This window comes from Mustela putorius, unplaced genomic scaffold (genome assembly GCF_011764305.1).
Source record: "Mustela putorius furo isolate JIRA1106 unplaced genomic scaffold, ASM1176430v1.1 tig00003909_pilon_pilon_pilon, whole genome shotgun sequence".
In the NCBI taxonomy this organism is placed as follows: Eukaryota; Metazoa; Chordata; class Mammalia; order Carnivora; family Mustelidae; genus Mustela; species Mustela putorius.
The window spans coordinates 40,592,784-40,618,275 of NW_025422057.1; the positions used below are offsets into that span (position 1 = coordinate 40,592,784).

The window sequence follows — 25,492 nt, forward strand, 5'->3', positions numbered from 1 at the left end:
CACTGCGTTCCTCCCCGAGTCAGTGTCCCGTGAAGGGTGGCGGTCCTCTCTCCACTCGGACTCCCGGGATAGAGGGACGGCAAGGCAAGCTCTGGCCCTTCTTGGCAGGACACGGGACTGTGGCCCCCACGTCTTACCTGGAGCAAAGAAAGGAGCTCCTGGGGGCTGCATGGAGAATGAGGAGAGATTTAGGCCCATTTTATGATGAAATCCTGTTGGTTATAAATATGCTTTTACAAATATTACTGAATCTGTGACTGGATGACTTTCAAAAATCTTTATCTGTTTGTTTGTTTTTTTAATTTTCAAAAGTCTTTACCCTTTAAATTTGCTAACAAGGTCACCAAGGAGAATCAAATGCCTTGAAAGCAGATTTCTGGGCCTATCGGTGGTTTGGGGGCCTCCAAGGTGGGCGAGTGAAGCCCACGGAACCAGCAGTCAGCTCCGCTGCACACGTACCATCTGGCAGACACCTGTGCCCAGTCCTCGCTACTGAAGTAGACGGAGCCACCTGGTGTCAGACACCCCTGCAGTCTGGGCTTGAGGTGTCGGCTTAGCTCCTGCTCACAGGTGGTCTGGCACATGTCGCTTATCACCTCTGGGCCTACTTTCCTCTTAGAACAGGAACGAACAAGATATCTTTGGGGGGTGGTGTGTGTGAACCTTGGTATCAGGGCTTGGCACGTGATATGCACTCAGCAAATGGTAACTGCTGACATGGGATTACCCTAATCTGCCCTGAGGGGCGGTGCTCCCACCAGGGCCAGATGTGCTCCTTTCTGGTGGGACTGGCTCGGAGACTGTGTGAGAGCACGGCTGCGAAGACAGGGCGGTCCTGAACAGAGAGGGCAGGCTGGATTCACATGGCCGCTGCAAGCAGGAAAAACAGGCCTGATGGCAGTCCCCTGCTGTCACCTCTGGCTATTGTCCCCTTCTTTGAATCCCAGAGCCATGTGTTCAAGTCTTTGTCTTGGGACTGATTCTCTAGACAACTCACAGTATGGGACCAGGGCCCTGAGGCTAGACAGCACCTTTCTGCAAATGACAGAGGTGTCCCTCTTCCAGGCTGAGCCAGCCCCAGGCCCAGATCACAGAGCATGGCCTCAACAAAGCCCCATGCGTCTCTTCAGCTAGGCACACTGGCAGCAGGGCCCAAATGCCTAGCCCCACACAAGGGTTCTTACATAGTGTGCCCCAAATTATAGGTTTGTGATCATCTGTGAATCCTTTGGGATACTGGCAGAGACTGATATTTAAAACAGCAAATTTGGAGAGAGGAGAAGGAAGCCATGGCCACAGGCCCAAGCTGTCCCCCATGGCCCTGCCCTGGGAGAGACCAGAGCCCCTGCACGGTCCCTGGTTCTTTTTTTTTTTTTTTTTTTAAGATTTTATTTATTTATTTCTCAGAGAAAGAGATAGACAGAGAGCACAAGCAGGAGAAGCGGCAGGCAGAGGGAGATGCTGACTCCCCACGGAGCAAGGAGCCCAATGGGGGACTCGATCCCAGGACCCTGGGATCATGACCTGAGCTGAAGGCAGACACTTAACTAACTGAGCCACCCAGGTGTCCCCAGTCCCTGGTTCTTTGCTCTCTCCCAAACCCTGCCCTGGGCATAGCCCCAGGAGGGAGTGTGATAGGCCCTGGCCATGAGGGTTCACATCCAGAGGGAAGATGACAGCCTTGGATAATTTTCTTACCCTCTCTGATTCTGATACCAGCTGGGTATCCAACAATTCAATTCCATTCAGTTCTGGTACCAGCTGTTCAAAGTAGTGCCAACCCTACAGGTTAGGGACCCAGTCCCACAAAACTGCTCCCGCTTCAGACACTAGCTGCAAATGGGTTGCCCAGCACTTCTGTCCAACTTGACTACAAATTCAGGGATTCCTGGGATTCCTGTTTCAGTTTTGATAATTGCTCGAATGGCTCACAGAACTCACAAAAATGCTTCACTCACTGTTACTGATTTATGTTAAAGGATATTGTTTGGGGACAGTCAAATGGGAAGAGCTGTGTAGTCGAGGTATGGGATGAAGGTAGAATCCCATACCTCCCTGGGTGTGCCACCATCCCAACGCCTCTAAGCTAGAAGCTCTGTGAACTCTGTCATATGGGCAGTTTTGTGGGGAGGTCTTCTGACATAGGTGTGATTGATCAAGTCATTGGTTCCTGTGACTGAAGTAAACTTCGAGTCCCTCCCCTCTCCCCAGAGGTGGGGGTAGGAGTGAGAAGTGAGGCTAAGCACTCCAGTCCACTAATCATTTCTTGGTCTTTCTAGAGGCCAGCTGCCATCTTGAAGGTCTCTGGGGGCCTGTCAGTAGCACAGACACAGGTGTGGCTGAGAGGGGCTTGATGTGAGCAACCAAGACCCTCCCATTGCTCAGGATATTCCAAGAGTTTTTAGAGTTCTGTGCTAAGAACCAGGGACAAAGACCACATATAAATTTCCTATTACACACACCCTCCCTATGCGTGTCCTAGAGATGAGGACTGTGTTCTCCCAAGCTGGATCCTTCCACAGTGCTTGGCACTGGGCTTTGTAGCCTTGGTTCTTAACAAATACATGTGGAGAAGAAGGGATCAAAGGTCTTCCACCTTCCCTGAAGCCCCAACTGTGTTGCCATGGGTTTGAGATGGGCTTCAGTTTCGAAGACAAGTTAACAAGTGTCGATGTAGCACTTTCCAGAAACTACCATTTATTGAAAACTGACTCAGTGTTAAGCTTCATCTCTGTTTTCATGGGTCATCAGGATGGCCCTGAGGGCTGGATATCATTAGTCCCAAGGAGGATCTGAGAGGCTGAGATGCGGGGGGTATTAGGATTCAAACCCAGCCTGTTTCTTGCCAACCCCTTGTCAGGTCTCCTGGCTGGAATCAGGACGAGAGAAATTCAGAACCAAGGAGGTCTGGCTGGGCGCATCCATGTTATAATGGTACAATTGGGGGGTAGGTGAGATTAGCTATTGCAGTATAACAAACCATAAAAATCAGCAGCTTCAAAATGTGAACAATTATTCTCGCTGATGGGTCAAGCTGTCCTGGGCTCACATGGTCTTCTGGGCTCTCTGGCGTGTCCACAGTGGGGATGCTGGTAAGGAGGGCCCCCCTCATTTTGTGATGGTTGCCGGCTGTCTGGTAGGGCAAACGCTGGGGTGACGGGTCCACGTGTCTCTCATGGATGCAGAGAAGGTGAGGGATTTGGGAGATTTTTGCAATCACTCTACCACAGGAAGGACATGGCTGCTTTTAAGAATTGGATGCTTGTTCTCCTGGATCTCTCATGGGGCTAGATTTCCTGGAGGCAAGCTAAGCATTTGGAGAAAAAGTTTCTGTTCTAGGTGACATGTTGTGCGTGTATAAACCCACTCCTTTGCTAGGACCCTGAGGGGGTTGAGTGTGGGTAGGTGGTGGAGCAGAGCCTCCCTCCTGGGAGCCTTGAGGCTGAGACACCAGCCTGAGCCAAGCCTGGGCCAGAAGACGGGCCCAGCAAAGCAGGTGTGTGAGTGTGCATGTTGGGGAAGGCCTTCCTTTGCAAGAAAGGGCAATGTAAGCACCATCTGGTCTAATTCCTGCTAGACTCAGCCATCTTTAAGCTGAAGGAGAGTTAGGAAAAAACTTCAGGGAGGAGATACAAAATACCAGTGCGACCCTTACAAGGAACCACCCTTAACTTGGGTGTATTGCAAATACCAGGTATGTGTTTTGAAATCCTTTAATGCATTGTCACATGCCCTGGTGGCAGCGTTGCATTATGATTCAGATGTTGATCCTAGAGACAGGTGGATCTGGATTTAAATCCTAGCCCCACCCTGACTCCCTGTGCAATTTCCATTAGGCCACCCCAGTCCTCAGCTCCACGGGAGGCCACAATGGCAGCTAACTCAGAGCGGTTTGAGCTCAAATACTTACAAGAGTGTTTGAGAGTATTCCACTGTCCCACAGTGCGTGCTCGTGAATGCAATTTGATCATAACATATTCATCCCACTGTGAAGGGATGAATCATGGGAGAGGAACTCATTCGTGAGACTTCCTCTCTGAACTCTAACTTCCCTGTGGCCCCATTATCCCTGTTTTACATATGGGGGAGCAGCAGCTCAGAGAACATAAGCCGCTGGCCCAAGTTCTCAGAGTTACCCACAGGCAGGATCAGGATTTGAACTCAAGTCTCATGGGACATAAAGTCTAGGTAATCTCCTCTTGACTCCCCAGGCCTCCCTTGACTGACCCCTTCCAAAAGATCTCTGGTGACCAGATCCCAGAAGAGCACAATGGTCATAAGACATCAAGTGTTTTTGCGTAGATATTTTACTTACTCTTCACTCAACATGATGGCTTAGGTGTGCGTGGCTAAGAAGCAACATATTTTCAGGGAAATGACAATTGTTAATAGGAGCAGGGCCTCCCATTAGGGTTCAAATATGATAAAATCCTTTCACCCTGACCACACTGTTCAACATGCTTCTCTCTCAGTGACATGAGAACTTATCTTTCTCAGAGTTGGCTCAAAATGGCTATCTTTCTCTTGACCCAGTCATGTTTTCTCAGATCTGGAAGATGCCATCAAAATTATCCAGTCCAATTCCTGCATTTTCCAGAAGAGGGAAAAGATCTGGACTGGATGGAACTCAGAACACTGGGATAGGTTCTCAAGTCCAGAAACCAGGTGCTTAACATCTGTTTTTTTCCTGGGCTGTCCAAAGAGATGTGTGTAGGTCCCCTTATTTAATCCTCTGAACAGTGCTGGCCACATGGTATTCATGTCCCCATTTTAAAGAAGAGGAAACAAAGGCACAGAGAGATTAACTGATCTGTCCAGGGTCCAACCTTTTGTCAATGGCCAGCCTGGCATTGGAAATGAAGTGTGACTACAGAGGCTGATTCAAGAAAAGCAACTGAGAAATATACAAGCCTACTCAAAATTAGGGAGTCCTATTTCACAAGGAGAAAACACTCTAAGCACTCATCATTTCAGGAAGTGGTATTTTGTGATTGATTTGACTTCCTCTTGAGAAATACCAGAGCAAATGAGTCACAGTGACCCTCTGGGCCAAGTTCCTCTTTTTGGGATGTGCCCCAAAACAGTCTTGTTGTGGCAGTTTCTGTGTCAGCCCAGGGCCCCCCTTGGAGATTGGATCTGTGAACCCAGAACCTGGTGATGAGTCCACATTTCTTTAGCAGCAACGTCACTCCTTTGCTCTGAAGTGTTCTGCAGGGATACAGGTGTCCCCTGACCTGGACAACAAGGAGCCTGCTAGGCTCCCCTCTGTCATTCAGTCTCTTTTAGTGTGTTTGGGGTAGAAGTGATACACCCTCTCTCCACATCAGAAACCAGTCCCAACCTTCCACCAAGGCACCATGGCAAATTTGCCCTAGATGATTCAGTCACTCATTCAGTGAATAGTTATTAAGTTCCCTGGAGACGCAAAGCTGTGCAAGGGATGATGTGGTTTCTGGAAGAACTCCTAGGAGAGTTAAGACATACTCACGGAACTAGATCAAAACTGTCACCACACAGCCTTCCTTCACCTTGCTACGCAGGGGATACCAGGCTGCTTTGGCCTGCACTGGTTGACCAGTTGGGGGCGATAGAGAGCAGCACGTGCTCCTAAGGTCCCTGAGCTCAGAGGTGGTGGGGACTGTCCCCTGAAGGCTGGTTAAAGGCAGGAGGGGAAGGCAGAACTCATAATAGGAGAACCATACAGAACCAGGAAGTTCCCCAAGGTGGCCAGGCTGGGTCAGCATGCAGGTGGTCCCTGCTGGAGCCTACAGAAACACATTTTGCCCATAGTTACCTCTAGACCAGAGTCTTTTGCTCTTAGAAAGGAGGCTGAGAAGCTATGGATCAGAGTCACTATTTTCTGAAAATAAACACTGAGCATGGAGAAGAGTAGGGAGACGTGCCAACCCCTGGAGAGGAGGAGCCCATCCCCCAGTCAGCACTGGGCGGCAGCAGGTGGTGACAGGAGTGGGCCTCACCAGCAGGGCCACAGTGTTCTCCAGGGCTGTCATAACATGTGACCTCACGCCAGGAGCACACCTGTGTGAGGGTGAGCCTGTGGGTATGTATCAGTCTGTACACATACCTGCATGTGTGGGTGGTGAAGCCAAGTTCAAGGGGAAGTGTGTGACTGTGTCTGAACCTGAGCCCGATCATGTGCCTGGGACAGAATGTGCGTGTATGATTGTGAGCACAAGGGTGTATATGTAAGACTGTGAAGGCGTGTGTGTGTGAGTGTGCATGCACACACATATATGAGTGTTTGCATGTGTGTGTGTGTGGCTGTGTGCACATGCGAGTGCATGTGTGAGGGTTAGTAGTTTCATATGTCTACCTCCCTCCTCACAAGATTTTAGTATCAGGTTACCTGTTTCATAACTGGCATAAAGGAAGCCACACACCTCCATTTTGTGAAGGGTCAAATATGTTCCAAGCATATGCTTCCTGCTTCAAATCCTGGTCTCATTTCATCTCCATCGCCACCGTGGGAGGTGACAGTTGCTGCCCCTATTTTGCAGCTGAGGTGACTAAGATACCGGGAGATGCTACTCAGCCAGTACATGATGGGGCCAGATTTCAATCCCAAAGCCCAGGCTCTATCCGTGATATCACCCCATAACCTGGCAAATGGAACCAAGAACAGAAAAATCTAATCAGATGACAGAAACTCATCAGAACGCTGGGTCTGCAGAGGATCGACCGGGGCTGTGAGCCCTCGGCACTAGCATTTGGTGTGTGCCAAACTGTAGCAGCTGCACGCCCGAGCGGTGGGCATGGCGAGTGTCCCCACCAGCTCACTTCCTCTGAAGTCACCTCCCCCTTCTGCTCCCTGTTGTATTTACATCAAGAGACTGCCTGCTGAGTTCTGCAGAGCTGCAAACAGAGAAGCCACATTTGGGGAGGCTTGAAATTATTGACCAAAACACAAGACTCTCGTGCCAAAGACGTCAAAGCAAACCGCAAGCTAGTGAGCAAACTCTTTTAATGTGCAGGGCAAATAAGTGTGTTATCTTTAATGGTAAGAACACAGATTAACTGGCGGGGCTGTTCCAGAGGATATGTCATATTGTGGGACTATCCGTTACCTATTGGTATGAGAAGCTAGCTCTCGGGGCCAAAATCTTAGGAAGGAATGACCTAGTAGTGGTTCTTTGCAGAGTTTACTGGGTTGTCAGTGCACAGCTGGTTCTTGCTTATTGTGAGCCCCAGAGTCATTGCTTATACACACTCTTGTACATGTCCTTATATAGTGTTCAGTTTGCAAAGACCTTCCACATACTCAGCCTTCCTACCTTAGTATGGGCCATTTGGGATGGACAGAAAAGCAATTATCATCTCTGTTTGAAGGATGAAAGAACTGGCACAGAAAAGTTAAATGACCTGCTCAGAGTAACTCAGACCAAGGCTGGTGGGGCCAGGAGTCAGACTCAGTGCTCTCGCTCTTCATTCCCTTGGCGCCCCACTGTGAGCGCTGTTTTCAGCTGACCACAGCAATCATTTCCAGTTTCCTTTAGTTGGAGCCTTAGTCATCCATTGCCTAGATCATCCCAATCCTCCTGTTCAATTCTCAGCCTCTGGTACTACCAAAGAGTCACCTTACTCTCCTTGGGAGCCATCCTGTAGGATGAGCCATCTTTTGGGTGGGAAGATGAATGAGCCCAGAGGCTGTGGGTAGAGAAAAGGAATGTTGCTTCCCTCACAGAGCTAAGGAACAAAGTGGGTAGGGTACAGAGTAGGGAGCCACCCCTTTACCTGTAGACAAAGACATTCAGGACCAACTTTCATGTTGAAGTCAGTAACCATGACAAGGTCATCTCCCTGTGCTGTGGCCAAAATGACCACTGCACTGGGGCTTGACACCCAGGCAACATGTTTGGGCTATTCTGGGTGCCGTGCAATTCCATATAAGTTTTAGAACAAGCTTGTCAATCTCTACAAGAAGTTATCTGGGATTGTGTTAAATCTGTAGATCATTTGAGGGCGTACGAGTATTGCCATCCTAATGTTAAATCTTCCAATCATTGAACATAGAATGTTTTTCCATTTATTTAGCTCTTTTCAGCTAAGTTCCTTTCAATAGTGTTTTCTAGTTTTCTGAGAACAAGTTTTGTACTTGTCTTATTCAGTTTATCCTTGTGTATTTTATCCTATTCGGTGCTATTGTGAAAGGGATCATTTTCTTTTCTGAGTTCATTCTCAGATTATTCACAGCAAACGTGTAAAAATACAATTGATTTTTGTATATTGATCTTATTACCCTTCACTCTAGCTGTTCTCATCTGTTAATTCTAATAGCTTTTTAGTAGATTCCTTAAAATTTTCTATATACTGGGGCGCCTGGGTGGCTCAGTGGGTTAAAGCCTCTGCCTTCAGCTCAGGTCATGATCTCAGGGTCCTGGGATTGAGCCCCACATCGGGCTTTCTGCTCAGCAGTGAATCTGCTTATCCCTCTCTCTTTTCCTGCCTCTCTGCCTAATTGTGATCTCTATCAAATAAATAAAATCTTTTTTAAAAAATTTTTCTATATACAAGATCATGTCATCTGCGAACAGAGATAGTTTTACTTCTTCTTTCCTAATCAGGATACTTTTATTTCTTTTTCTTTCCAACTGCCTTAACTAGAACCTCCAGTACAATGTGGTCTAGAAGTGGTGAGAACAGACATCCTTTTAAATCTATTGAGACTTGTTATGTGGTCTAGCATTTGGTCCATTCTGGAATGTGTTCCATGTGCATTTGAGAAGAATATGTATTCTGCTATTCTTGGGCAAAGTATTCCATAAATGTCTGTTAGGTCTAGGTGGTTTGTAGTGTTCTTCAAGTCCTCTATTTCTTCACTGATGTTCTATCCATTATTGGATATTGCAAATGGGATATTAAAGTTTCCAATTACTATTGTTGCACTATTTCTTTCTTGAGTCTATTTTTGCTTCCTGGACTTTGGTGCTCTATTGTTGGGTGAATATGTATTTATAATTGTTACATATTCTTGGTGTACTGACTCTTTTATTAATATACATTGTCCTTCTTTCTCCCTTATAATAATTCTTGTCTTAAAGCATATTTTGTCCGAATTTAGTATTCCCCCCTCCCCCAGCTCTCCTTTGGTTACTATTGGTGTGAGGTATCTTTTTCAATCCTTTTACTTTCAACCTATTTGTGTCTTTGAATCTGAAGGACAGTAGTTCCTCCTTACCCGTGGTTTCAACTTCCCCAGGGTGAGTTACCTGTGGCCGAACATGGTCTGGAAGTAGATAATCCCCCTTCTGATGTGTCATCAGAAGGATGATGTGTCATCATACTAGCTTAACCCTATTCACATTGCCTATGTCATTCACCTCATTTCATCTCATTATATAGGTAGTTTGTCATCCCATAGCACAAGAAGAAAGGTAAATACAGTATAATAGGATATTTTGAGAGAGACCACATTCATATACCTTTCATTACAGGATGTTATTATAATTGTTCTCTTTATTTATGAATTGTTGTCACTCTCCCACTAGGCCTAATTTATAAGTTAAATTTTATCATAGGTATACGGGTATAGAAAAAAACATAATCTATATAGGGTTTGGTACTATCTGTAGTTCAGGCATCAACTGGGGGTCTTGGAGCATATCCCCCATGGATAAAGGGGGCTACTGTAAGTCTCTTTAGACAGCATATTGTTGGTATCTTTTTAACCCATTCTTCTACTTCAGCCTTTTATTTTTTATTTTTTTTAAGATTTTATTTATTTATTTGAGAAAGAGAGATCACAAGTAGGCAGAGAGGCAGGCAGAGAGAGCGGAGGAGGCAGGCTCCCCGCGGAGCAGGGAACCGAATGCAGGGCTTGATCCCAGAACCCTGAGATCATGACCTGAGCCAAAGGCAGAGGCTTAACCCACTGAGCCACCCAGGTGCCCCTACTTCAGCCTTTTAATTGGATGTTTATATTTATATTTATATTTAGTGTATTTACTGATATTTAGTGTAATTACTGCTAAGGAAGGATTTACATTTGCTGCTTTGCTACTTTTTTCTGTGTCACATATCATGTTGTGTTCCTCAGATCTTTAATTACTAACTTCTTTTGTGTTGAGTAGATATTTTCTGACATAGCCTTTTAATTCCCTTGTTTTTCCTTCTTTTACTATATATGTTTGGGTTGTTTTCTCAGCAGTTGCCTTGGGGATTACATCTTAATTTATAGCAATCTACTTTAGATTAATACTAACTATACAAAACCTTTTCCTAGATATCTCTATCCTCACAGACATACATACTGTGTATGTTACATTTTCACACACTGTGGGCTTTATACACTGGGTGCTCCTCACCATAAACTTACCATTATTGTTTTATGTAGTTATCTTTTAAATAAGAAAAAATGAGAAGTTACAAAGAAAAATACATTAATCCTGTCTTACATATTTACCTATAATTTACAGCTATTCTTTATTTCCTCATGTGGATTTGAGTTACTATTTAGTGTCCTTTCATTTCAGCCTGAAGGCTGGAGCCCACATCATGCTTCTCAGCTTCTCCAGCTATTTCTTCATGGGCAGGTCCACTTGTGATTAGCTATCTCAAGTTTTGTTTATTTGGGAATGTATTAATCGCTCTTTCATTTTGGAAGAATAATTTCATCAGATATCGAACTGTTGGTTGACAGGATTTTTTTTCAGCCCCAAAGGCTAAATGTGTCACCCACTGCAGGTTAAAGGAAGGTAGTGTGTGTGTACCAGATACTCAACAAAGGGCAGAGATGTACACCCAGACAGGAGCTGGGTTTCGAACAGATGAGGATGGAAAGGTCTGGAAGGAAAGAAGCGTCTGTCAGAGTGGGAAGACCCCATCCAACTGCCCCTTCTGGGTGAGCTGAGATGACTGTCAGTCATAACCCACAAGAGCCTCTACCCGGGGACCATGACAACAGGCTGTGGAAGACAGCAGCCATGGCTAGGAAGGAGAGTCTGCGGTTTCCTGTCTGAGACGAGCGATGGTTAGCTTGGTGGCATAATTGGGGAAATAAGGAAGGAAATAACCATCTGTGAGAGAACAGACACATGGAAGATGGGCCATCTGTGCTGAGTCAGGAGGATCAGGAAGTGAGAGAGAGGAGGAATATGGAAGCATAGGCTGAGAAGCATGATGTGGGCTCCAGCTAGAAGTCTGTGAGCTGCCAGTCACTGGAAGGCAACCCAAACCAGCTGCAGCCAGAAAGGGGAATTTATCAGAGGTGTGTTGGAGGTTTACAACATCTTTTGAGACCTGAAGATCTAGGCTTGTAAGATGGACAAGAGTGACGGTGGCTCTAGAGGGCCAAAAAGCGAGAAGCACGAGGATTCTTTTCTTATGGGACAGCATGGCCGAGACACCCTTGCTAGATACCTCCCCCATACTGGAAGGGAGCCCTGTCACAGCAGACATTGTCACTGCAGCCAGTGCTAGGAAGTCCATTCAAACTCTCTCTCAGACTTTTTGTGATGTTCAGGATTAGAATAAAAACCAGGCAGGGGCATCTGGTGGGCTGAGCCTCCATCACCTGACCACATCTGACTGCCTACAGGGACATAGCAGATCTATTCCTTATGGTGTCCAAAGAGGGAGATGGCAGAAGATTGCCCCACGATAGGAAGGGGCTAGATACTGTGTAGCACCTGAATAAGTTCCCTTCTACCATAACAAATGAAGAAAAGAAAAGGTATCATTTTAAAAGCAGAGGACTCTCGAGTAGTTTTATTAACTTGGAGAGAAGAGCCAGTGAGGGAGGGAGGGATCAAAGATGCAAAAGGAGGAGAAATGTCTAGAAGAGCAGAGGGAGGTTCTGTGCCAGGGGGAGGGGGCGGTCAGCCCAGAGGAGACGCACAAGGGGCGGCGCTGGTTGTGCGGGGGAGGAATCCTGACTTTGGGGAGAGGTGTGAGTTGAGAGAGAAGGCATCTGGGAAACTTCCGTTCTTTCCATCTGTCCCAAACCCTGGCTTTCCACAACAAGCAGGTGTTTTCACAAGGGAGAAGACTTGTTTTCCAATAATGCAAAACTGACCAAATTGGTGAGTCATCACTTTCTAAAATCTGACTCTTTAGGGAGTGGAAAACATTTCAGACCTTTTTCCTTGCTGCATCCAAGTGAGGACAGGTTTTGCCATTTGAGTCTGGGCAGGCAATAGCCTCACCACTGGGTCCCCCGCCCCTGCTTCAGGAAAATGGTGACAGCTCCTTGGAACCTCAGTACGTTGTATTTCCAAGACTCAGAACCCTATTAGTGAAGGTGCATTTCCCTCTTTCCTCTCAGGCTCTGCCAAAAGCAGGAGCTCAACAGGCAATCCCGCCTGGCCCAGGGTGTCAGGTCTGTGGACTGGGGTCCTTTTTACCCCTCCCCTAGTGCCTCGGGGGACCCCACCTACTCACAGCAAGGCTGTCCCACTGTCAGTTCCACACACTCCCTAATAGAAGTTTTCCCTTCCAAGAATCTCACAGTGAGAACTTGAAGCTCGATAAAATCTTTATCTAAAAGCTGCCTGATTAAATGGGGAGCTCAGACACTTGGCCAAGTAGATTTTTAAGTGAATGGTATTTTTCTGAGCCCAACATTTACAGAGACTTAAAAAATGAGGCCTTTGAGTTCCATAAACCCCTGTGTGGTAACTGCCAGAGCCCACTTTGAGAAAGGATTCACTGGTCAGCTGCAGGGAGTGGGATCAATCGATAGCCCCTGGTTATCAACCTCAACTTTCAAGCCAACTTCATGCTGTTCTTGGAGGGGGGCACAATGATGGTCAAGGTCATGGTCTTCTTGAGGAGGCCCCCAGCCAATGAGCAAAAGGCAACGGTACACAGGTCTGACCCCCTCCACCCAAGTCAGACCCTCTACTAGGCCCTTTGCTTTTTTTTTTTTTTTTTATTTGACAGAGATCACAAGTAGGTAGAGAGACAGGTGGGGTGGGGGGGTGGGGGAAGAGGCTCCCCACTGAGCAGGGAGCCCAATGTGGGGCTCAATCCCAGGACCCTGAGACCATGACCTGAGCCAAAGGCAGAGGCTTAGCCCCTGAGCCAACCAGGCACCCTGGCTCTCTGCTTTGGAGCCCCCCAGAATGTTGGCGGAGATGCTCTGGTTTGCTTGGTGCTCCCATGCTCCCCTCCCACTCGTGAACAGGTGTTAATTCCCAATAAAACTCTTATCTTAGCATCTGTCCTAGAGAACCCAGGCAGCATACCAGTCACTCATCCATCACACACAGCAAGCACCCCTGTCCCGGACATCAGCTACCTAGACATTAGCCTGTCCTAAGTTGAAGGCAAGGTGTGACAAGTGTGACAGTGTAAGTTGGAACCGAAGGCTGTGTTTTCTGAACCCACTTGGTAACCCAGGCCCCCTCTGCCCTGATGTCAGGGCTGCAGAACTCTAGAAACCATGCCCAGAGGCTTTAAGTCACAACCGAGGGGCTTTCCAAGCAAAGTCTCCGAGTTCTGGTCTTTACTCTCTTGTCTGGGTGGTTTTGCAATGCCCAGTCCTGGATTCTGCATCGTTATCCTTCTGATTCTCTGGCCAGGAGCCTAGGACACCAAAGACCCAGAAAACTAGGGCTCCAGGCTCTAGACCCATTCTGGGGGCCTGGGCTGTGTATGCGAGGCTGTACCCTACACTGAGGTGTGTGCACGGGACTGAAATGAGAAGCCAGGTGAAGCATTTGAAGGAGGCATTGGGCCAACGGCAGAGGCAGACTTTAGACCTAAGGCCACAGGACTGTGGGAGCGCGGGCAGGGAGAGAGGCCCTGAAGCACCCAAGTGCCCTCAGGCAAAACCAAGGATATACTCAGAGCACTAGCAAGGCCAGGCCACCAAAGCGGCAGAAAAGTTCACCTTTGATGAATCCCACACAATTGTGCAATTAAAAACCCTAGAAAGAATACTTTAAATTCAACATACTCTTAAGTTTTGTTTATAGTTTATATTTAAATTATGGGTTATCATATTTAAATTATGGGTTAATTTTTAAATTATGGGTTGATTTTGGGTAATAATTATGGGTAATTTAAATTTTATATATTTAAATTATGGGTCAGGTCTTCATCAGCCCTGGCAAGAGGCCTTTTAGAAGGTTCCTGTGGCCTCAGGCATGAGGGATGAGGAGATAGTAAAGGTGCTGGACTCTGACTGCGGTCACTGAGCAGGGAGGGGACACTGAAACAGTGTCCAAAGGGGAGCATCAACGTCTGGTAGGCAAAGAGGAGCAGGCGGAGGATATATGTGGTGGAAGGTCAGCTGGAGTCATGAAGAGGACCAGCTGGCTCATGGCTCTCCTTCTCCTAGCCATCTGAGATGTTTCTAGGTTGACAGTGGGGCTTGGCCTCACTCAGTCATTCAGGGTCTCAGACCACAGGACCTCGGCCGCCTCCTGCATGGGCCTTCCAGGTGGCCCCAGAAAAGGGAGACAAGCCTGGAGGAGTGTTGGAGGGAGGAGTCCTATAGGCCAGGCCTAGAAGCTGCCTCATCGCGTATGCTCAAAAACAATATCTAGGACAGTCACACGGAGCTGCAAGGAGCCTGGGAAAGACAGGGCATCTGGACATGTCCAGGAGGGAGACAACGACAGAGCTGGTGCAGAGCTTGTCTCCTCTGCCCTCAGCAAGGAGTCAACCGTTGGGAGGCATACAAGGTCGACAGGGTAGGGCATGGACAGGGGTGGGCTGGCAAAAACACCTCACGACTGGCTCTCTGGAAGGCAAAAAAAATTTAAGTCTGAATTGATAACGTGTTTCCTTGATGTAAATACTCCCACCACCGTCCATTTCAAACTACCAGCATGATCCCTGAACGAGGAGCTGCCAAGAGATGTGCGATTGAAACCCAATAAACGATGAATTAGGGTTCTTGAGAGAAACGGAACACACAGGAGAGAGCTATATATCTTTCAAGAGTATAATAAGAACATATACATATTTATGCATACATAGGTACTGTATGTTATAGAAGCTGAAAAGTCCCAAGACCTATAGTTGACAAGCTGGACACTAACGAAGGTTGTGTAGTTCTAGTTCAAAGGCCAGCAGGCTCAAGACCCAGGAAGAGCTAATTTTCAGTTCTAGCCCCAAAGACAGGAGAAAAAAAAAAAAACCAACGTCCTGGCTGAAGGCAGTCAGGCAGGAGCGTTCCCTTCTATGCATAGGAAGGTGAGGTTTTTCATTCTTTTCAAGCCCTCGACTAATTGGGTGCGACCCACCCACACCAGGAAGGGCAACATGCTTTATTCAGTCTACTAATTCAAATGCCAATTTCATCCAGAAACACCTTCACATTGACACTGAGAGTAATGCTTGACCAAATGTCTGGCTGGGTGCCCCATGACCCAGTTAGAATGACATACAAAGTCAACCCTCACAATAGTATTTTCATCACGCGATACAATAGGTGCAAATGACCTTGAGAATGTAGAAAGTACTAAAATGTAGTAAAATAATTAGTAAGTGATGTGAGTTGGGTAGGCATTCCGTTTTTAATCTGATTCAGTTCACTGTAGGTTTATGTAATGTAATATCTAATGATGCCTGCATTAAAATCACAAAATTCCTGAAAACTTAGCAATCAGCTCTCATTGGCTTTTGTTCTGGCTAGCTGTTCCAGCACACCACAGGGATGGGCATGAGTGACACACCAGAGAAATGGAACCTCAGCCTTCTGGCAACAGGAACAGAGAGCAGTCGAAGCAGGAAGTCCGGTGCTGGTGAGCACTGCGCAGGCATCTCAGACCCAGGGGAGCACTGTTTTCTCCCTCTGCCTCTAGAAGAGCACCCCCTATCCTCTCTGCAGGTTCTGGAATAGGGAAGCCGGGTCCTGCTATCTAGATGACATCTTGGTAAAAAAACAGAGGAAGGCTCGCCCTCCTGGTGGCAGCAGATCCCTCTAATAGTGCAAGAACACACAGCTTTGTCGGCGTTAGGGTTCCAGCCCTACTCCCCCCTCTACTGGACACCTTTGTACAGTGAACAGGCTGTAACCATACCTGTGGCTCCATGTGGAATGGAGCAGTCTCCCCTTGAGACTTGGGGGGGGGCCCTTTTCCACTTTCTGACTGGGAGACTGGCGACACATGCCCCTGTCTAGGAAGAAGACTCCCTTGGGGTGACAGCAGGCAGTGACTGCCTCTGATATCCCCGGGCTCAAAGATATGCAATTATCTTCTAAAGTAGTGGTTCTCAACCCTGGCCACATGCTGGATCACCCGAGGAGCTTTTATGACTCCCAATGACCAGTGCACATGCCAGACTAAACAGGACCCAATGGCCAGCACACATGCCAGACTAAACAGGACCCGATGGCAGATGGGACACAGAAATTAGTTGTCAAAACTCCCCAATGTGCAGCCAGGGTTGAGAACCACTGACCTGAAGCAGAGCTGGACGTGGCCGGTGATATTGATGGGTGACCACCCGTCCAAGAGGTGTGCCTTCCAGCATCCGCCTTTGGAGAGTTCTGCCCTTCCAACACTCCTACTCACCCTTGAGGGCCTGGCCAAGTCAGGCCCACAGTGGCCTCGGAAAATGCCAGGCTGGAAACTGGGGGAGACCCAGGACCACTGCTGGGGAGGCAGTGCCATGTAGGCAGGGGCAAGGCCATGGGGAGAGGGCTGCCTTTCTACGTCTACTTCTGTGTGAGGCCTGTATTTTCCCTTTGTAAACTTGAGGAAGGAGGGGGCACTAATGTCCCTTCCAGCTGGACCCATCGTTCTCAGGTGCAGGGTCCAGACTAGCTCTTGCCCTGTTCCCAGCTTTACTTCTGGGTTTGAGCCCAGAGCCTCTGATATTTTTTCCGAGTCTAACACTGATCCCAGGAAAAGCAGGCGGGTGAGTGCAGCGACTTAATGTTATTGGGGTAAACAGCTGCACAGGAAAAGCACCCGGGGGTGGTTTCTTAACCAAAACAAGTGTGAGTGGACCCAAACTAAGTCTTCAGGGCATTTTCCTGCCTCTGGTTTGGAGGACGTGGTCCAGGCTGCATTACTCACAGGGCTTCACGATTGCTCAAGACATTGTCACTGGCCACGGGACCTCACCCTGTGACCCTGATGTCAACATGAGATTTTCCAGATCTGTAGCCTCCCCAGTCCTCCCGGGTGGCCTGTGTCCCAGCCTGACCCGGCCTCTACCTGGCCTGAAAGGAGAAGGAGGTCAATTTGGTCATTCAGTAGTATTTCTTGGAGCTGTCCCTCAAGGCAGTATTCCTCACAGGGCTCATGGCCTGAGTCCAGCCTGAGGCTCAGGACTGGGAATGCAGGAGGGGTGAGACACAGCTAAGAGCCCTGGGGAAGTGCTTAATGGCTCCTTCTGGTGGTAGAATCAGGAGAGTTTCAAAGGGACTTGCTCAGAATGATCAGGCTTATGCAACTGAAACTGTGGGAAAGGACACTCCTAGAAGAGGGAACCGCTGGTGCAAAGGCACGGGGGCACACAGGAGCTGCACAGTCACGTAGCATCAGCAGGAGATCGATCACGGATGAAGGCAGGGACTGTACCATGAAAGGCCTTGAATATTATCTCAAAATACTGATTCCTCTCTTCTGAGGGGTGGCTGAGGTCCGGAGAAAGGGACTGGATGCTGAGTAAAACAACGTTATCTCCATGGACTCTGCTTTCTTTGGGCCACCTGGCCATTGGACCCCCACATCCCAGTGAGTCCTTGACATCTCCAATTCTTCCCTCCTCTTTATATGCCAGACCCTGTCCTCTCTAACATGGATTGCTGCAAAGGCTAAACCACTAGCCTCCAGAGCTTCTGGACATCCAGCTACGGGATTTGATCCCACATTAATGCTTCATTTGGGGATCTGTGGGCATGGAGGCACTCTAGGGATCAGGGAGGGAGCAAGGCCATTCAAACAGAGCGGTCATCTTTCATGCTCCTCGTCTTCAATGGAGAGGACAACACAGCTCTCAGACTCAGAACAATCTAACCCCAGACACAAATCTCTAACACAGCACGTGGGGTCATTTCAGGGGCACAAAGACGATCCTCACCATCCAACAAGTTCACTGAGGACTCTCAAGCAAAAAACTGCTCCCAGGAGGTAGTTAGAATTTGGGAATTTAGAGAGACTGGCATCACAGAAAATCATCAGCTGTAGACACTGTCCAGGGTTCCGATTCCTGTCCTGACAGTATTGTTTGACTTTGGGCAAGTTATTTAACATTTCTGTGCCTTATTTTCTTTATCTGAAAAGCCATGACATTAGCACCTGCCTCAGAGAATTGGAGAATTAAATGAGCTGCGGGATATGAAGTACTAGCCTTACTACCAGACACATAGCAGGCACCTAATAAATGATAGCTATTACTGCCATTGCATTTCTTGGGCAATTTTTAGGCCTTGAGGCTGAACTCCCCCAAAGCACCACTATGCACTCTTTAGAGTTATGCTAGTATTAAATGGAAACATGACAATTTGCAGATTCACTACTTGGTGAACAGTTTCTGAGACCCTACTGTGTGTGGGCCCCAAACTAAGTGCTTCACCTGCATTCTGATTGCTGTCACCGTGTTAAGGCAGAATAAACATCCTCAGGGGGCATCCCTCTGCTTGCTGGTTGCTGGGCCCATCCCCAGAGGATGGGAATACCACCCAGGCGACCAGCTCGCCAGCTCAGCGTAAGACACACCTCTCTTTCACAGTTGAACAGTGAGCTCAGAAACCGCCTCCTAGCCAGCCCCCACCCCCACCCCTGCCGCCCATGGCTGGGGACATCAGGCAGAGCAGGTCGCATTGGACGGGCGGGGTCTCCCCTCTCTTCCAAGAACGCTGGACGGGAAGGGGGTTGCTTGGCAGGACAGAAGGACAGGGCAGCCGCGTGGATTTCCAGCGGCTTTCCTTTGCCTGCAGCTCGCCGGACGGGCCCTCCCCGCGCAGTGGGCGGATCCGCCCGCCCGGGAACCCAGAGCCTTCCAACCCGCCCGCGCGGCTGGGAACCCTCCTCGCGGACCCGCCCGTCTGCCCGCCACCGCCCGCCCCGCAGGGAGCAGAGCCCCACTCTCCGGGCTCCCGGATGGGTAGTGAGGCAGGCACCCCGGGGCAGAGGGGCAGCCATTCTGCCCCGCCCTGGCCCAGTGATTGATCAGCAGCCCTTACCGAGCCTTTTACTGGTTCGCTGGAATGGGAATTAATTCTGGGATGGATAAATAATGCATTGAGGTTTGTGTAGTCCAAGGCAAGCCATTGGTCAGCAGCAAGGAAAGGGAAACTCTCCTGTAAAGCCAGCAACCATGGGGGCTGGAGTGGGGCAGCAGGAGGGGCAGTTGGGCCAGAGGAAGAGAAAAGGGAAGTGGATGACAGCATGATCGGCCCAAGGACTCCAGCCTGGCGGCTTCTGGAATATGCTGAGCCCAAAGATCAGGCAAGCCAGGAGGGGTAAGTCCAACTTCCTGGGGCGGATCTGGGCATAGTGTGTGTCTCTTGGCTAACACGTGCAGACGCTGAGACGCTGCGGCACCGGGGGTGAGCTGAGGCAGGCATTCCAGGGGCATCCTCCTCATTGCCTGCCCAGTGAGGCTCCCAGGGTCTGTGGGCGTCAGACCAGAGCTGCTAGTGCCCAATGGCCATTTTAATGCTCTGGTCTGTGTGAGGGGGACCCTCACCCCATGGTCTGTGTTTTGCCGAGTTCCTGAGTTGCACAAAGTGACCAGGTGACAACTTCAGGAAAACTGTGTTCCTTTACTAAAAAGGAAACGCTCAATGCTCGTGATTTGCCCCAGCAGCCAAGCAGAAGTGGCCTTCACTAGAGAGGGCCATGTCCTGGCTTCTGGAGACTGCCAGGTCCAAGGGGGAGTCCTCGCTCCTGTGGCCTGGGAGGGTGCTGGGTAGAGCCTTCGGGAGCTGCCCAGGGCTGGGCTGCAGAAAACTCCTCGGGCAGGCCAGAGGCAGGCGGGCGCCCCCATGGGGAGAACTCCCAGGAGGCGGCACCGCCTGGAGATGAGAGTGCCGAGGGCATACATCTAGAAATAAGTCAGAGGTGGGAGTCTGGAGAATCTTGCTGGATGATCTTGTGGGACTGGGCTAGTGCCCACCAGCCAGCCTGTGTCCCTGCAGAGTGGTCTGGAGACCCAGGACAATTCCCTGGCCTAGGGACAGCATCACCCTAGGGACAGCAACTTCTTGGCCAGTGTCATTTTAGATAAGAACATCTGTCCTTTAAGAAAATAAAATGCATCTTTGCAGGTGGCCAGTGTTTACGGAGGGCTGAGCCTCACTTTGGAGCAATGAGTATGAGGACAGGTGGTTTGGAGGTGGGTGGAACATCTGCCTGGGGAGCTTGGAAACGGCGTGTCTCACCTGGTATGTGTGTGACAGGAATCCTCCAGCCTCCTGTGGATCACAGGCAACACACCCATCACATTAGCTATTCACAGATGACTACGGGGTGAGCTGGCCCTCCAGAGCATGGTCACCACTGCCGGGACCCTCTGTGGGTTGCTCCAAATGGATCGTAGCCTGTGGACCCCAGTGGGCAAAAGAGAGTTATGCATGGCTCTGCTGGGTAGGAGTGCAATTTAGTGACCTGAGCGGTAGGAGTGCAATTTATTGATCATCTAAAGGGGTGGGACAGGCCCTACATGCCTTTTGAGAAAACTTAAGTCCACCGCCCCAGCCCTGTCGAATGTATTAGCCACTGGCCGGAAGTGGCTGTTGAGCCCTTGATATATGGCTAGTCCAAACTGAGAGACATACACACTAGATTTTGATGACTTGGCAGAAAAAAAGAATGCAAAATATCTTACTGATAATTATATTGCGTACAGGCTGAAATGACAATAGGTGGATATGTTGAGTTAAATAAAATATGTTATTAAATTTAATTTCACCTATTTTTAAAGCAGCTACTGGAACTGCTATATTGTAAACTGTATTGTATTTATAAACTATTGATAAATAGTTACACATGTGACTCATATTATATGCCTGTTGTGTAGTGCTTGTCTAGAAAGAGGCTTCAGCGAAGGGGCTCTCAGGAAACCAGCCTTTGAAATCCCAAACTTCTTACAAGCAGTTGTCCTAGGTCAGTGGTTCTCAGCCAGGTGTGATCTTGCCCACTCCCCAGGGTACTTTTGGCATTGTCTGGAGACATTTTTGGTAGTTCCAACTGAAGGGCTACTGGCTTCTAGTGGGTAGAGAACAGGGACAAAACTGAACATCCTACAAAGCAGAGGACAAGCCCACAATAAGAATTATCTGGCCCCAAATGTCTATGGCCCTAAGGTTGAGGAACATTCTACTTGATGATATTATCTGGTAAGATACAGTAAAAGATGACGTTTATGGTGCCGTAAGTCAACCTACCATTTACCCACAAAAATGTATGTTCATATACTATGGTAAGAAGCATTCTAGGAGCATCTACTACAAGTGTAGCATCCAGAGGAAGTGTGAGGTCTTTGGGCTGTGAGCTGGGAGGTGACAGGGAGCTAACTAGGCAAAGAATGGTGGAAGAACAAGGCCATGTTGCAAGCAGGGTGCGGCATGTGTGGGTGCCTTGGGAGGGGCGGGTGCATGGGAATAGGAGTTGGGAGCTGGGGACAGGGAGGGGCAGCAGGCACAGCACGGGGCTGGGACCAGGTCTGGAATTGGCTTGTGTAAGGTCAGGCTTGCAGCTTGTTAAGGAATAGTTCTCCCTGGGGACGTTTCTGGAGAAATACAGACCAAGTTTGTGTGTGTGTGTGTGTGTACCATTAAGTAATTGGGCCGTGGTAGAAGTGGTAAAAAGAAGAGCACACCTCAAAATTCATCCCCCTCTCATTGAACATTTTAGGAGCAGGGCAGGATACATGTCATAAACACAGCGAGTCAGAGTACGCAGATCACAGCCCTTGGTATCCAGACACCGCCTTGTCGCAACCATCCATATTCCAGATAGACCTCCAGGCAATATCGCTACGTGGATATGCTAGGTTGCACGAAAAAGACTGGGGTGGCTTTCTGAGATAGTTCATAAAATCAGCCTCAGCCAGCTCAAAAGCCTCTGGGGTCTGGCCCAAACACTGCTCGGCAGATAGGGGCTCCCCAGGGACCCTTCTTCAGAGGCATGTTGGCTGTTAAATTCCTGGCAGACCTCCATCAGGCCAGCCCTGAGTGAGCACGCAGAGGCTGCTAACACCCTGACAGCTGTGCTCAGTTCTCCTTTCTAAGGAGGGGGAGATGTCAAGATCAAGACCCTCCCAAGGAAAACCCTATTGTCCTTTACCAGTACATAGAACTAAGTTTGTTCAATTTTCATGCCCCGACCATGCTCAGTTTCTAAGAAGTTAGAGGTAAAGAGGCAGGTGTTGGTATGTGGACACACACACATGGAGAAGGCAATTCAAAAAAACAGGCACCCAAACTAGCTGGAAGTGGCTCAGAACAGACAGGTGAATTCAACTAGTGTGCTTGCATTTAAGTGCAGCATGAAATTCAGACTGATGTCAGGAAGGTGGTCCAGATTCCCTCAAATCAGCGTGCATCCGCCATTAATACAATAAGTGATTTTAACTCACCATTGTTTGCTTAGGACCAGTTCACACTCATCCTAGCTAGTCATGGCCTATTGGGTCCAGGCTGTCTGGAGCCAGATGTGTTTCCCTGCTTTACCCCTGGGTCCAGAGGTCTCTTCCAGAGACACTTTCCTATTGCTTTGCCCCAGCAAGCTCCTCCTCTACTGAGTCCCATTTCCATATTCCCAGAGTAGAACTAGAAGAGATAGTTTACCCCTGCCTTTACCAGTTTTCCCAGAAGAAAAATAAGATAAATTCACTAAAACTCTTTGAATGTATTACATATACAATGGAGCAAGTCACAAGTCTGTGTGCTTTATGACATGGTGAAAGTTGTGATTTCTTTTTCAATATAGAAAATAAAAATGTAGAGCAGGTACCTTCTCTTCTGGGAATAAGAGAGGAAGAGCATCGGAGCCTCATGTCATTCCCTCAGGCCCACTACCATGTTCACATGGCCTAGGCCCACATCCTAGGCCTTCCCCACTACTCCCTCCTCTGCTCACAGAGTCCCTGGGAGCACCTGGTTAGAACCAGACCTGATTCCCCATCTCTCCAGCCATAGTCAGAACAGAGCCCCAAAATACTTGACCCTGATGCAGCCCCAGCTGGCTGGGTTGGTTCCCCTTTCTGAAATTCCACTGTAATCGGACTTGGGTCTTCAGAGACTGGTGTGTTCTGTCAGTCTTGAGTGAAGCATATTCCTCTGGCCTCTCCCTAGTCCACAAGGATGAGGAATGCGGTGCAGCCCTGTTGCTTTATCCAAAGAGCTCTGGACTCTGCCTGTCTCACTTATCCTCCTGCCTCACCCACCCTCAGCCATCATCATCTCTCACCTGGACTTTGGCAGTAAGACTGCCTCACTCCTACCCACCCTCATCCGTTCTCCAATCCAAAGCCAGGGCTATGTTTTCATGTGTAAATCTAGGCATACATTCATCTCCAGCCTCTTCCCCAATGTAGAATCCTTCAGTGGCTTCCCCATTGCTCCTTGGGGTAAAGTCCAAATCCTTACCATGGCCCACAAGACCCCCCTTACAGTCTAGCCAGTGGCCACCTCTCCAGGCTCCTCTCACTCTCCAGGCGCCAGCCACATGGGCCTTCTTCCCGTTCTTCAACTGTTCCCCCAGCCTCCTACCACAGGGCCTTAGCACACCATTTTCCCTGCCTGGAATGCCTCTCCCTTCTCTCTGTCTCTCTCGCTATCTCTATCTCTTTCTCTGTCTCTCCCTCTTTCTTTCCCTCTCCTCCCTACACACAGGCATTCCTTGACTCCAACTCACCTTCCAGTTCTCAGTTCAAGTGTTGCCATCCAGGGAAGTCCTCCCATATACCGCAATCTAAGCTAGGTTCTCTGCTGCAAGCTCTCCCTTCTTTACAGCATTTACCTTGGATTAGAGTTGTACACTCTCAGATGGAATGATCTGATGGACACTTGTCACCCCACTGGACTGAGTTCCACGAGGGCAGGAGCCATTTGTGGTTTTGAATATCATACTTCAATATCAGACACCAGAAGGAACTCAGTACATATATTTTGAATGGAGGGTGGATGGATGCATGGGTGGTAGGGAAAGCATTAGCCTGGGAGGTGGAAGCACTGTCTGCCCTAACTGATCCAGGTCCTTAGGAAAGTCAGCCCCCTCCCCCAACTGATTTATATAGTGCAAATATTTTCCCTATGTGTTGCGTGACTTTTACTTTTTTTATCAGGGTTTTTTTTTCCCACAGATGTACATCAGTTTTTAATTTTTATGTCACTATCCTATCAATATTTTCTGTCAGGGTTTCTGCCTTTGTTTAGAATATTTCAAAATAAAATTGATGTTGCTATGAAGGAGACCCCTTCTTTTAGCAGAAATCACGGAACTCATGGGCCATGTTTCAGCAGCTCTAGCCATCAGTGTCTTGGAAGCCTTGATGAATGGGCAGAGCCTGGTCAGTCCTTTGGTGATGGACAAAGAAAGCTCTAGAAGACAAAGTACTTTGAGTGGACTCATTGTTCTTAATTTTCCCCATAGGAAAGTAAACCATCATTTACTATGTGTCCTCCATGCTCGAGGAATCTCTACTGTATTTCATGAATTCTCATAACCACACTATGAAGGGGCATCAGTGCTCCCATGTTAGCAGATATGGAAAGAGCATCATAGGGGCCCTGCCCACAAGTGGCGCCATATGTACTCATGTCTTTCCGATGCCAAGGCTTCTGACCTCTCTCCCTGACCCAGGGCAGGGATCCACACCAGCCAAAGACCATGGTCGGTAGCCCTGCATGTCCCAGGTGGGATGGGAGTGGGGGGAGAGTATAGATCTTTCCAGTCATAAGATGCAGTCATTTGTTTTTATTTTTATTTAATTTTTAATTTTTAAAGTGTGTTAAACTAACATATAGTATTATACTAGTTTTAGGTGTATAATATAGAGATTCAACAATTCTGTACATTACGCAGTGCTCATCGCTCTAAGTGTCCTCTTAATCCCCTTCACCTATTTCAGTCGTCTTCCTTCTGGCAACCACCAGTTTGCTCTCTCTACTTAAGAGTCTGGTTTTTTGTCTCTTTTTTCTTTGTTCATTTGTTTTGTTTCTTAAGTTCCACATATGAATGAAATCATGGTATTTATTCTTCTCTGACTTATTTCACTTAGCATTATACCTTCTAGATGCCTCCATGTTGTTGCAAATGATAACATTTCATTCTTTTTTATGGCTGAATAATATTCCTGTGTGTGTGTGTGTGTATCTGTATGTGAGTATTTGTGTGTATATATATGTATGCACATCTTCTTTATCCATTCATCTATTCATGGACACTTGGGTTGCTTGCATATCTTGGCAATTGTGAATAATGTTGCAATAAGCATGGGGGGCACATATCTTTGAAAATTAGTATTTTTACTTTTTTGGAGAAATATCCAATAGTAAAATTACTGGATCATATGGTAACTCTATTTTTAATTTTTTGAGGGAACTCCAGACTGTTTTCCACTG

General features: G+C 48.1%; 1 protein-coding gene across 6 annotated transcripts in view; it reads left to right on the forward strand.

Annotated features, from left to right (window-relative positions):
• Positions 1 to 25,492, forward strand: part of ARHGAP22 (Rho GTPase activating protein 22) — a 166,017-nt gene that overhangs the window by 13,065 nt on the left and 127,460 nt on the right. The window contains exon 1 of one of the 6 annotated variants that reach the window (XM_004765840.3): positions 18,729 to 19,384. The exons of the other annotated variants lie outside the window; for them this stretch is intronic. Coding sequence (XP_004765897.2) covers positions 19,351 to 19,384 — 34 coding nt within the window. The 5' untranslated portion in view covers positions 18,729 to 19,350. Of the gene's footprint in view, positions 1 to 18,728; positions 19,385 to 25,492 lie in introns of those variants that run through there. 6 annotated transcript variants of the gene reach the window in all.